This window comes from Entelurus aequoreus, linkage group LG05 (assembly GCF_033978785.1).
Source record: "Entelurus aequoreus isolate RoL-2023_Sb linkage group LG05, RoL_Eaeq_v1.1, whole genome shotgun sequence".
Lineage (NCBI taxonomy): Eukaryota > Metazoa > Chordata > Actinopteri > Syngnathiformes > Syngnathidae > Entelurus > Entelurus aequoreus.
The window spans coordinates 18692941-18707028 of NC_084735.1; the positions used below are offsets into that span (position 1 = coordinate 18692941).

A 14088-nucleotide genomic window follows, 5' to 3' on the forward strand; every position below is an offset into this window, starting at 1 on the left:
CACAACATATCTCCCTTTTTTAACTTTTGTTTTTCTTTCCTTGTAAACAAAACAAAATCACACTGTAGATGTGTTGTTTGTCTAATTATAAATAATGCAGACGAGGCGTGTTGGCTGAGTTCTTGACGTTTACTTTCACAGCGTGGCAACATGCAACACTTTTCGGGGCTACCGCGCATGCTCGTAACTCCCGTTGCATGCTGGGTAGTGTAGTTGTTATATTCTCTAGCTCATAACATTTTTCCCCCTATAAAGAAATAATGTTAACTCAATAAAGTGTATTTCTTTTTTTAGCTTTAACTTTTCATTTTTTAGCATTGTAACCACATTTGCAAAGAACGTTTCTCTTCATAGAATTTTCTTTCAATAAAGAAATAAAGTGCAAAAATGTCAAAGCATAAACAGTTATGTCAAATAGCAGCAGAAGTGCACTTTTTGGAGAGCTGTATTATTTTCAGTTTTGTGCCCAAGGGACTGATTTTATTTAACACTATATTATTATTTATACACCTATAGTGATCACAGAGACAGGTTGTTTTTGTGTTACTGTATATATTTGTTTCTCTGAAAAATCCCACTTAATATACTTTGGGTAACAACAGTCAATATTTATTTATTTTATTTTTTTAGGTGGGTAACAGTCAATATTTATTTATTTATTAGATTTTATTTTTTTTATTATATAATAAAAGTGAGCTTTTGTTAAACCAAATATTGTGGGTTTTTTTCCATATACAACAACCTATCTGGACTCGATAAGAGAATCGATAAGGAATCGGTTCGATAAGAGGATTCGATAATAGGCTCGAACTCGATAATTCCTTATCAAACATCATCCCTACTCGTAAGCCTTCCCAGTACTGCTGGGCAGAGCTGCACTGGGGTAGTTGGTGGAGGGATTCCTCTAAGGCACGGTTGAAGAAAGCAGTTTTAGTTGGATCGGCTGCTTTGCTGCTATTCACACGGGGGGGTCCTTTAGGTTTGGCTCTGTAGATAATTTTTGTCTGCAGTCTGACTCTACAGCAGACGAGGGAGTGATCGGTGTCACAGTCTGCACTGTGAAAGGTACGGGTTTGGAGGGCACTTGTGAGGTCAGAGCGCCGTGTTATGATCAGGTCCAACTTGTGCCAGATCTTGGGTGTCTCTAGGAGACTTTGTGGCGGGGTTTGGACTGAAAGTATGAGTTAGTGATGCAGAGATTGTGAAATGTGCAGAAGTCAAGGAGACGCTGCCCATTCTCGTTCATTCTACCAATGCCATGGTAACCCAAGCAAGATGGCCAGGAGTTATGATCTGAGCCAACTCTTGCATTAAAGTCACCAAGCAGGTAGAGCTGATCTTGTTTGGGGATGTTTCTCACAGTCGCCTCAAGCTCATCATAGAATTTGTCCTTTATTTCATGGGAGGAGCTAAGTGTTGGCGCGTACACACTCACCAGGTGGACAGGTCCCATGGTGGTGTTAAGGCAGAGGGTTAAGATTCTCTCTGATCCGCCTGTAGGTAGTACTATTGCTCCTAGTAGAGTGTTCTTGACTGCAAAGCCAACTCCGTATTCTCTGGTTTCACCCGGAGGCTTCCCCTGCCAGAAGAAGGTGTAATCTCTTTCTCTCAGTGAGCCTGATGAGGAGTCGGGTTTCCTGAAGGGTAGAGATGTCTATTCGTCGCTTCAGGAGTTCGTTGTTAATGATAGCAGTCTTGCGGGCGTCGCTTATATCGAGCAGGTTGTCAGTTAGTCCGGGGGTCATGGTTCTGACGTTCCAGCATCCCAGACGTAGTGCTGGAGTCTTTGTTTTATTTGTTTTGCTTGGTGCAAGGTTTACAGCCCACTTGTCAGGAAGAGTCCCTTAGCTTCATGCACCCAAAGAAGCAGGCAGGCTGTGGCGGAACAGCGCCTAATTGGCTGGGGGCTGCCCAGCTTGAAGCGGGCGGTAGCTGTCCAGTAAGATGAAACATCTCTCCCACCGACAGAGGTAGCCCCTGGCGCCCATCCCCACGCCGAACGAGAAAGGGCTTTTAACCGGTAACTGCTGACCTCTCGTGTTGTGCCTTCACTGCACAGTGAAGCTGGAGTTTCCTCTCCTGGGCACAAGAGGCCTGGGCAAGGTGTATAGATATGCCATACACCTTATGGACAACTTAACAGGTGTCCAAGATCAATTATTTTCAGCATACTACCAGTCAGTTAACATTTTTCCAGTCTTTCGGAACCAAAATCAACTCTCTCCCTTTCCCTATTATGGTCTCAATTCTTCAAATTCTAGTGACAGGGGAACTCTAATAGTCAATTGGGGAGGTGATCCAATCCCCTTTCTTTATATACTACCATTAACAACAAAACTGTCTCTAGAGTTTTGCACATAAAAAAGAAACAATAAAAGTAATCAAATTACAAGCATTTAAAATGACACGAGTAAACAAACAGGAAAAAAAAAAAACACAAAAAAGACAGGACCACAAGACTCACGCCGCTTATAAAAGCCAGAGAATAAAAGTGGGTTTTAAGACGAGACTTAAGGACTGCCTTCTCTTTATTTGTTGTGTGTTTTACAATCGTGCTTTAGCTGAAAGTTGTGTTGTGGCATTTGTATTTGTTCGACGTTTCTCCCTCACAGTAGCTATCCGCCATTCTTGTTGTGCCCACTGATGGCAAAGAAGCCACAGACGGGCAGACAGACTTTACTAACATTTAACGATAATCATTAAAAGTGTTAAACTTCATATGAAGTCTGCCGTTCATTAATCCAATGTTTTCCTCTTTCTAGTAACGATAAAATTGATCGATATCCGTCTTCTGGAAGGCAAACTTGCCAAGCATAGATCGATTTAGTTGAATCTAAATTAGGGATGTTAACAATTAATCGATTTTCGATTAATTGCCGTTAAGAAATTACCCGATTAAAATTAACGATTTCAATTAATTGACAATTCCGTTCTGTCACGGTCGGTGCGGTGGTTTTCTGTGTGAAGGTAATGCTGAGTTTATACCTCGCTAGTCCACACGAGGGAGTTGTTGCTTATTGTACTTTTTCCAAGCAGCAACACCATCACGTGACCAGCCCTACATGTCCGCTGTACACATGAGAGTCCACATGCGAGAGAAGAAAAACAAACATGAAGCGACGCAAGAGAAGTGCTGTGTGGGAACATTTCACCCTAAAAGAGGACGATGCAACGTGCAAAATATGTAAGGCTGTTTTGAAGTACAACAATTCAACCAGTTCGTTAAATTACCACCTAAAAAGTTTACATGCCGCTGTGCTTGGAGGAGAGAGTGGAGGCGGAGCACGGCCAGGCCAGCCCTCCGTCGCCGAAGCGTTTTCCAAAAGAAAAGCGGTGTGTGATGACGCACGGGCAGAGGGCATCACCCAGAGGATTTGCAACATGGTTGAAAAGGATATGCTGCCTATAAGCATTGTGGATGGCAAGGGGTTTCGTGAGTTGATGAACTATTGTGAGCCAGACTACCAAATCCCTTCTCGAGAAACAATAACAACCCGCATAGAGGCTCGCTACAAAAGAAAGAAAGCCGAGCTGAAAGCACGACTGGCCAACACGCATGTAGCAATAACCACTGACTGTTGGACGTCAAATACAACAGAGAGCTATATCACCGTCACTTGCCACTACATGGAGGACTGGCTGATGAGGTCGGCAGTCCTAGCCAGGGTTGGCTAAACTTGGCTTGCTTAATATTTTACTATCACGATCACCATTGTCTTTCAGGAATGTTTACTTGAAGTTGTTGTCAGCCTGTTTCAAGCTGACTGATTATTACATTAATGTTTACACTAATAGTTTGTGAGAGACAAACTAAGATGGGCATAGTGCATGCACTTTATTTTATTTTATGCAGTGACATGTTTTTCATTCAGTTCTTCTGTCAGCCTCACTTGAGCCCAAATGTTAAGTTGAATCAATGACTGTTCTTCTGCAGCAGGCTTAGGTTTACTTATTTTGCTGTTACTTACAATTTCAGGGATGTCTGCCTTATATTTTTTCAAGTTGACTGTCATATAGGCACTTTTCCCAGTTCAAGAGGGATTCAATTAATGTTGCAGCTTGCAGGCTGCTAGCCTTCTAATAGTTTGTGAGACAGACTAAGATGTGCATTGTGCATGTTGTGCACTTGATGTTACTTTATTTTTCTTGTCTTTACAGTAGTGAGTGAGTGACATGTTTTTTCACTTCAGTTCTTGTCAGCCTCACCTGAGTCCAAAGGTGAAGTTCTGCAGCAGACTGCAACAGCCAACAGGCTTACTTATTTGCTGCCTGCTGTTACAATTTTCAGGGATGTCTTCCTTGTATTTTTTCAAGTTGACAGATAGGCATTAGGCACCTTTCCCAGTTCAAGAGGGATTATATAAAATAAAGCTAGCTATTATGGCTGCTGCCACTACCAAGTCTTGCATGTGTGACAAGACTAAAGTGCACTTTATATTATATTCCTCATGTTACAAAGATGACTTACTTTTGTATCAAATAAACATTTGATTAGGGAATACAATGTCCTTTGTATTTTATACCAGCAAAATTTTGATTTTGATTTTGTACCTTATTGAGGGGAAATCTCAGATGGGGGGAAAACGCCGCTTTATCAACTAATCGATGATCGATCGATAAGGTTATCAACTATCAATTAATGAAATAATCGATAATTTGCATCCCTAATCTAAATCGATATATCGACACACCCCTACTTGATAAATTCCTTTCATACAACTAACACAGTAAGTGTATTTAGGTCCAGGTTCTAAATGGCCATTAAGAGGATGCCTGTTGAACTTGACCAACAGCAGCAAACAAGCCTAGGGGTTATAAAAGGTCATCAACCTGGAAACTCTTGGTAACAGTTCTGCTGTTGACACAGTAACAGTTGCACCGTTCAAGGTTTCTCTATGCTTCACTGTTATGTCACTATTTCCATATGGGTTGCATAATACTCTCCAACAAATCATATGTAATATATGCATTTGTGCTTTCTTTTAAATCATATTTTATTACTTAAGCATCCCGTCACTGTTTTCTGAAGAAACTTAAGACCCTACACTATTTCAACTAGTTTGCATCCATTTTACCCAAGGCCCATGGCTTTCAGTTCCAACAGATGAAGGGAGATTCAAACTGAATTTTGTGGACAATTACACATACTCCTCCCTGAAGAAAGAAGCTAATGTAATAGATTTTTCAAATGCTTGCAGTAGCTATAATTGAAGTGTCATACCAGTTCACATTTTTGACCCCTCACAAAAAAACATGGTGCATGATTTCACTATAAAAACTTAAGTGTCTTGTCTTTTAAACATAATGCCATTTTACACACAGCATTTACCCCACAAAAAAGGATACCTACCTAGAAGCGGATACCTCCTATGGGTGTCTGTTTGGTACTCTTGCATAGTCACTCTCTTTGGCTTGACAACTACCAAAATGAAGCAAATAAGACATGAATAATGACGATGTAGCTCAATATGTGAAACCATTATAATCAGTGACTCCTAGATCGATGAAGTAGCCAATGCAATCATTATTGTGCAATGCGGTTGAAGGCACCATAATTGACATTTTAGGAAAGTTCCACATATAAAATTCAGTTGAAAAAAAGGTAATGACAGAAGTGAACATCTACCGTACCTTCCAGCAGCTTGGGAAGCTTGTCGAATTCACTGAGAGAGTGCACCACTGGTGAGAGGAAGCAGACTGTTACATCACGGATCAACTTGGAGTTCAATTACGGCTTTGTGAGATTGGAGGATAGGATACCTTGAGAGTAGGTATACGTTTTGTACAATCCGAACAGATTTTCAGGCAAATCCAACATCTAAACAGGAGGAGGGCAAAAGGTAAGTCAATACTAGATTTAAACATCTCATATAGACATTGGTTTTAATGGGCTTTGTTCCCTGGTGCATTCAACCTCATTATTGATGTTTGAGCATTCCGACACACACCTGTATTGGTCCTGATTGGTGGCTTCTTTCATGCTTGGGTAGATCTACCCATAAATCTTTGTTAGGAATCCAGGAGAATCCAAGCCTATTTGGATCTATGTAGTTCTGTAGACACAGTACCATCCAGTGAGATGGCATCCAGTGCAAAAAAAAGTAGGCTGATTTAATTCACTATTCTTCATAACTCACACAGTAGTTGAATTTATGGCAAACGGAGGTAAGGTGGGATAATATCTTTGTGTCCCGCAACATTTCCTTACAGCTGTGGCACAGGTAAAATACATGCGCCACACTCGGAGTGAAACAGACAGTCAGCAATCGCACACCTAGGAGAACACGCAAAATACTTGTCTGGTTAGCAGGATAAAACAGAGGATGTCCCCCATCCCCAGAGTTGAGCCACTGACACGTTGAACTACAGTGTATCCAATCAAACACAAGTCAGAGGTTCCATGGTGGTATAGTTTCTTTTTTAAAGCTCTCCAAATAACAAAAACCATCCGATCTTTCCTGATAGAATCACTGTTGGCTTGACAGAGTGACCGCACACTCATCATCCATACATTCTACAAACCTATGCAGCGTTGATGAATGTTTTGTCGGATGTCTCGATCCATAATGACAATGTTGGGGAGCTTGTCTGTAGAAAAACAATGATTATAGCACAGTAGGAATTATCGTCAAACCTTGGGAAGTACACTCAACACAAAAAAGTTGATCCTTTACTTTTGTAATGAACGGTCGGAAAAAAATTGCTGACTGCCACTTCCTCTTAAACTGGATTTAACATGTAAAACGGGCCAACAGGGGACATAACAGTCTATTCCGCCGCTCATCACCAGGTTAAAGCTTAAGCCATCTCCTGCGTCGACAGGTGCCAGATTCAACTTACCTAATTTAAATCATCAAAACTCTAATGTCTCATGTTTCCTGGTATGACAACGTTCCTTGAATTGTTGTACTAGCTACAAAATAGTACATTGCTCAATTTATTAAAACAAAAATAACTGATAAGAAAAAAAAAATCACTTACTGTAAAAACCGTCAGGCTCTATACAGGAAAAAAACAGTGCAAAAAAGTGGTTACAAGCGTGAACAAACTTGACCCAAAGTGATATTTCAGCCAAATGCAAAAAACAAAAACGTGACCAGAACTACCTTTCTGGAATACTTCATTCATTTTCTGTAACAATTGAAAAAAAAAAAGGGACAGACGGTTTTAGATCTTTCCCAACAATGGAGGAAAATTCAAAGTCTGGTAGAAAATGCGAAATGCCTACCTGTTGGTGACAGTTTGCGTTGATATGGAGCTTTAACTCTTGAAAGTTTTTAAATGTGGAGAGGCAGACCTGCAAAAAGAACTTTGTCAAGGGAGAAATGGCCTTCATACATTCAGGTTAGTAATAGACAGTTACCCTGGGTTGGAAAGTTACAAAAAGGAAAAACATACAAAAAGCGTCAAAGCAATATAATCCTACAAAAAAAAAAAAAAAAGGAAAATGTAAGTTTAGAAACCCAAGTCAATAGGCACTTCTCAATACCAATATTTGAACCAATGGAAGCTCCATCTTCAGAGAACAGACTTTGACTATGTTTACACTGCTGGACAAAGTGGCCCAAATTAGATGTTTTTTTAATTGATTTTTTCCAGCTGACTGTTTACACTGCAAGTAAATGTGATTTTTATTAGACTCCAGTGTAAACGCGCACAGCACCCAGTGCGATATGTGACTACAAAGGAAGTTGACCGGGAGGAAGTCGCTACTACTACAAAATAAAATAATTCGCCACACCTTAAAATTATTGTTTTTACGGGAAAATAAAGTATGAATGGATGTATATAGTATAATATATTTGGGAGGGTTCCAATCTTCTAATGGCTGTTAAGTAGAGGAGACCCAAACATCAACATGGATCTACGATAGTTTTTCCTTCTTCTTCGAACTCGCATTTAGAAAAATAAAAAATAAAATGTGCCACAGCGTCAATTCCGGTCCTTAAACAATCACTATTTATTCGGAATCAATAGAAAAAAACAATGCAATGACTTGCAAACCACACATAACGTTTGAGTAAAATATGTGGGTTCCTGCTGTGGAAATATCAGTCATACTGAAGCATTGTGGTATTATCATGTCAGTTTGGATATATGTGACAGTAGTTTCTGAAGATTTATGGCGCTATGCGCTAGTCCTCATGGGAAATGTGGTCTTCCTTCAGGGAAAACACTGCGCTTCCGTCCACTGGCGCAGCTATAAATCAACCAAAACGGAAAGTTCTTAAGTGGGGCTTAAAAGTTGCTATTTTTAAAGAAATACATTTATTGCAACATTCTATCACTGCAAATTGAATTAAGGTGCGCAGACTTCATCTAGTGCCCATATGTCAGACCCAGCCCGTGAATTAATTATCTATGGCCCCCGGGTTGATATTTGATTAATATTAGAACCGGCCCGGAGACTACAGCCGCCTGCTGCTGTTTTGCACGCACCAATAGTCCATTCCCCACAATGCCACAGTAGTCCGCAAACTCACTGCAGCGCCGCAAGTAGGCCTCGGCTTCATTATTCATCAGCATTCAGGGCAGATGTCAACTTTCAGGTTGCGGGGGCGGGGTTGCGGTGCAGGTAGCATACCTCTTCCCCTTCGAGCTGTCCTGGATGAAATGAAATTCTTTTTTCCAATAATTTTGGAACTTGCAAGCGTACTTCTTCTTACTCGTCGTCGCCGTGTCTCTTCTTTGTTCTTAAGTTAAAGTTAAACTTCTTCTGCTTTGTCTCCTTCTTGTTGTGTGTGTGCGCGTGCAGTTGTGCACTGAGCTCCAAAAGCCGTAGATGTTATTGTAGCGTCCCGGAAGTGTCAGTGCTGCAAGGGGTTCTGGGTATTTGTTCTGTTGTGTTACGGTGCGGATGTTCTCCCGAAATGTGTTTGTCATTCTTGTTTGGTGTGGGTTCACAGTGTGGCGCATATTTGTAACAGTGTTAACGTTGTTTATACGGCGCCCTCAGTGTGACCTGTATGGCTGTTGACCAAGTATGCCTTGCATTCACTTGTGTGTGTGTGTGAAATTAATGTTATTATTAAACCAGTTAAAAGATCATACAACGTGTCAGCATTTCTTGACATCTTCGAGTAGGGGCATTGTTAAACCCGTCTCACGCTACATTATTATGTGACTGTGCCAACACGCTGTTTATATGGAGGAAAAGCGGCATCTATGTACAGTGAAAGCAGCATGCGGCTGTTAAGGGGTGAAGGTTTCAGGAGAGGACGCTAAAGGCAGTGCCTTTAAAGGCACGCCCCCAATATTGTTGTCCGGGTGGAAATCGGGAGAAATTCGGGAGAATGGTTGCCGCGGGAGATTTTCGGGAGGGCCACTGAAATTTGGCAGTCTCCCGGGAAAATAGGGAGGGTTGGCAAGTATGTGTACTGTACTGTGCAATCTACGAATAAAAGTTTCAATGAAATTCAATCAATCAATGCTTTTAAGTTAATACATAGGCCTACTGCTTATCATTAATGGTGAAAAAAACTTATGAGAACTACTGCATCAAGGTGAGGTTTCTCGAAGTGCAAAATAACAGCAAACATGTACGCCGTTCTTTTGGAACTCTTATTTTGTTAGCACAGTCTGACCGGATGTCCATCCATCCATCCATTTCTACTGCTGGTCACTTTTGGGGTTGCTGTAGCATATCCCAGCTGCATTCGGGCGGAAGGCGGGGTACACCCTGGACAAGTCGCCACCTCATCGCGGGGCCAACACAGATAGTGTTATATATGTCCCCATTCTTTGTAGGTTTGTCTACGTACCATAAAGTAGACAGGCACAGAGCTATTTCTTAGCGTGTCTTTATTTTGGCCGGCACTTCAATACAACAACACAACATCCGGGTTCCCATCATGCATTGCTTACAACTACGGCAAGTTGCGATGTCCAAAAACATAACAGATAGACAGACAACATTCACACTCGCATTCAAACACTAGGGCCAATTTAGTGTTGCCAATCAACCTGTCCCCAGGTGCATGTCTTTGGCGGTGGGAGGAAGCCGGAGGGAACCCGCCCAGTCACGGGGAGAACATGCAAACTCCACACAGAAAGATCATAAACGATATTTGCAATCTTTTTTTGTGATTAATCACATGAGTTACCAGATTTTCCGGACTATAGAGCGCACCGGTATATAAGCTGCGCCCACTAAATTCTACATTCCCATACATTAGCTGCGCTGCACTATAAGACGTAGATATACACATTGTGAAATTATTTATACAAAGATTTTATAAATGTTTATTTACATACTGTACCTTAATAGTTCCCCAACGGTGTCTGTAACACAACAATGAAAATTTCAACCTTACCCCTAACCTAAATAATAAATATAAATCGTTTGAGGTGCTTACTATGAGGTCTGTCACACCGCTACCTCTCGACCTGGCTGTTATCTACCGCCCCCCTGGGCCCTATTCGGACTTTATCAGTGAATTCTCAGAGTTCGTTGCTGATCTAGTGACGCACGCCGACAATATAATCATAATGGGGGACTTTAATATCCATATGAATACCCCATCGGACCCTCAGTGCGTGGCGCTCCAAACCATAATTGATAGCTGTGGTCTTACACAAATAATACATGAACCCACGCATCGCAACGGTAATACAATAGATCTAGTGCTTGTCAGGAGTGTCACCACCTCCAAAGTTATGATACTTCCATATACTAAAGTAATGTCCGATCATTACCTTATAAAATTTGAAGTTTTGACTCATTGTCAACAAGCTAATAATAATAATAACTGCTATAGCGGCCGCAACATTAATGCTGCCACAACGATGACTCTTGCTGACCTACTGCCTTCGGTAATGGCACCATTCCCAAATTATGTCGGCTCTATTGATAACCTCACTAACAACTTTGACGATGCCTTGCGCGAAATTATTGATAGTATAGCACCGCTAAAGCAAAAAAGGGCCCCTAAAAGGCGCACCCCATGGTTTACAGAAGAAATTAGAGCTCATAAATTATCATGTAGAAAACTGGAACGCAAATGGCGCGCGACTAAACTTGGTTTTCCATCAACCATGGAGTGATAGTTTAATAACTTATAAACGCATGCTTACCTTAGCTAAAGCTAAATACTACTCAAATCTCATCCGCCTCAACAAAAACGATCCTAAATTTCTGTTTAGTACAGTAGCATCGCTAACCCAACAAGGGACTCCTCCCAGTAGCTCCACCCACTCGGCAGATGATTTTATGAATTTCTTTAATAAGAAAATTGAACTCATTAGAAAGGAGATTAAAGACAACGCATCCCAGCTACAACTGGGTTCTATTAACACAAATACGACTGTATATACGACGGACACTGCCCTCCAAAATAGTCTCTCTATTTTTGATGAAATAACATTAGAGGAATTATTACAGCGTGTAAGTGGGATAAAACAAACAACATGTTTACTTGACCCACTTCCTGGGAAACTTATCAAGGAACTGTTTGTGTTATTAGGTCCATCAGTGTTAAATATTATAAACTTATCACTTTCCTCCGGCACTGTTCCCCTAGCATTCAAAAAAGCGGTTATTCATCCTCTGCTCAAAAGACCTAACCTCGATCCTGACCTCATGGTAAACTACCGACCGGTCTCCCACCTTCCGTTTATTTCCAAAATTCTCGAAAAAATTGTTGCACAGCAGCTAAATGAACACTTAGTGACTAACAATCTCTGTGAACCTTTTCAATCCGGTTTAAGGGCAAATCACTCTACGGAGACAGCCCTCGCAAAAATGACTAATGATCTATTGCTAACGATGGATTCTGATGCGTCATCTATGTTGCTGCTTCTTGATCTTAGCGCCGCTTTCGATACCATCGATCATAATATTTTATTAGAGCGTATCAAAACACGTATTGGTATGTCAGACTTAGCCTTGTCTTGGTTTAACTCTTATCTTACTGACAGGATGCAGTGCGTCTCCCATAACAATGTGACCTCGGACTATGTCAAGGTAACGTGCGGAGTTCCCCAGGGTTCGGTTCTTGGCCCTGCACTCTTTAGTATTTACATGCTGCCGCTGTTTGACATCATACGCAAGTACGGTGTTAGCTTTCACTGTTATGCTGATGACACTCAACTCTACATGCCCCTAAAGCTGACCAACACGCCGGATTGTAGTCAGCTGGAGGCGTGTCTTAATGAAATTAAACAATGGATGTCCGCTAACTTTTTGCAACTCAACGCTAACAAAACGGAAATGCTGATTATCGGTCCTGCTAGACACCAACATCTATTTAATAATACCACCTTAACATTTGACAACCAAACAATTACACAAGGCGACTCTGTAAAGAATCTGGGTATTATCTTCGACCCAACTCTCTCGTTTGAGTCACACATTAAGAGTGTTACTAAAACGGCCTTCTTTCATCTCCGTAATATCGCTAAAATTCGTTCCATCTTGTCCACTAGCGACGCTGAGATCATTATTCATGCGTTCGTTACGTCTCGATAACTGTAACGTATTATTTTCGGGTCTCCCTATGTCTAGCATTAAAAGATTACAGTTGGTACAAAATGCGGCTGCAAGGCTTTTGACAAAAACAAGAAAGTTTGATCATATTACGCCTATACTGGCTCACCTGCACTGGCTTCCTGTGCACTTAAGATGCGACTTTAAGGTTTTACTACTTACGTATAAAATACTACACGGTTTAGCTCCAGCCTATCTCGCCGATTGTATTGTACCATATGTCCCGACAAGAAATCTGCGTTCAAAGAACTCCGGCTTATTAGTGATTCCCAGAGCCAAAAAAAAGTCTGCGGGCTATAGAGCGTTTTCTATTCGGGCTCCAGTACTCTGGAATGCCCTCCAGTTAGAGATGCTACCTCAGTAGAAGCATTTAAGTCCCATCTTAAAACTCATTTGTATAATCTAGCCTTTAAATAGACCCCCCTTTTTTTAGACCAGTTGATCTGCCGTTTCTTTTCTTCTCTTCTCTTCTCCCCTGTCCCTTGCGAGGGGGAGTTGCATAGGTCCGGTGGCCATGGATGAAGTGCTGGCTGTCCAGAGTCGGGACCCCGGGTGGACCACTAGCCTGTGCATCGGTTGGGGACATCTCTGCGCTGCTGACCCGTCTCCGCTCGGGATGGTTTCCTGTTGGCCCCGCTGATGTGTTGGATCCACTGTGGACTGGACTTTCACAATGTTATGTCAGACCCACTCGACATCCATTGCTTTCGGTCTCCCCTAGAGGGGGGGGGGGGGGGGGTTACCCACATATGCGGTCCTCTCCAAGGTTTCTCATAGTCATTCACCGACGTCCCACTGGGGTGAGTTTTTCCTTGCCCGTATGTGGGCTCTGTACCGAGGATGTCGTTGTGGCTTGTACAGCCCTTTGAGACACTTGTGATTTAGGGCTATATAAATAAACATTGATTGATTGATAGTAAAACGGCTGATCAAACAGACCGGATGTAATGCACAGAAATTTTATTGTGAAGGCCGGAAGTGTGCTCTTCGGGTAGATTTGTAAACAAAGGTACGTGTCGTTTCCCCGACTCTTCCCCGAGGTTTTATGACCTCCGTTATTTTGTATTCATAGCGCAAGGATAACGGGGTGGTCATCCTGGCAAGTCCTGCAGTTTGTTTTTTTTCAACCAAAAGTTCGTCTTGTTGTTGAAAGCTAACGTTAGCACTTAGCATAGTCTGACGTGCGCGCGCACACACCTATAACAATAAATGAGCTAATGCTAGCATCACCTCGCTAAAATGTTCACATAATAAAGTGTAATATCAAGGGCTGTAACTTGGAATTTCAGCGAAATAACAGTTGGCGGCACACCACAGCGTGGACTTTAACGTCTACATGTGTGTAATACATGAAATTAACAGTTAACATTAATGAATATATTAAATGTTAATGGAGCACTCACCAGGCAGGATAAATGTTCGCTCACCGCGGAGTACATGTCGAAAAAAACCGCAAATGTAAACGCGGCAACATGAAAGTTCAAACAAAAAGAGCCGTCTTCGTTTCTTGTTGCCAGAGAAAAGTTGTCGTTCTTGGACCGCGAAAAAGTAAAAAAAAAAAAAAAAAGAGGCACTGAGGAAACAGATGTGCGCGCGCAGCCAAG

The 14088-nt window shown here is 41.7% G+C and overlaps 1 protein-coding gene across 9 annotated transcripts in view; it reads right to left on the bottom strand.

The window, feature by feature from the left end:
• The window catches only part of LOC133650251 (uncharacterized), a 34745-nt gene extending 20657 nt beyond the window's left edge, over positions 1-14088 (bottom strand). For all 9 annotated transcript variants that reach the window (XM_062047283.1, XM_062047279.1, XM_062047286.1 and 6 more), the window contains exons 1-10: positions 13888-14088; positions 7229-7297; positions 7107-7131; positions 6982-6999; positions 6523-6588; positions 6138-6274; positions 5949-6053; positions 5761-5818; positions 5632-5679; positions 5351-5419 (exon numbers count right to left, since the gene is read on the bottom strand). In XM_062047283.1, the coding sequence (XP_061903267.1) occupies positions 5351-5419; positions 5632-5679; positions 5761-5818; positions 5949-6053; positions 6138-6274; positions 6523-6588; positions 6982-6999; positions 7107-7131; positions 7229-7297; positions 13888-13923 (631 nt within the window). In that variant the 5' untranslated portion in view covers positions 13924-14088. The remainder of the gene's footprint in view (positions 1-5350; positions 5420-5631; positions 5680-5760; positions 5819-5948; positions 6054-6137; positions 6275-6522; positions 6589-6981; positions 7000-7106; positions 7132-7228; positions 7298-13887) is intronic.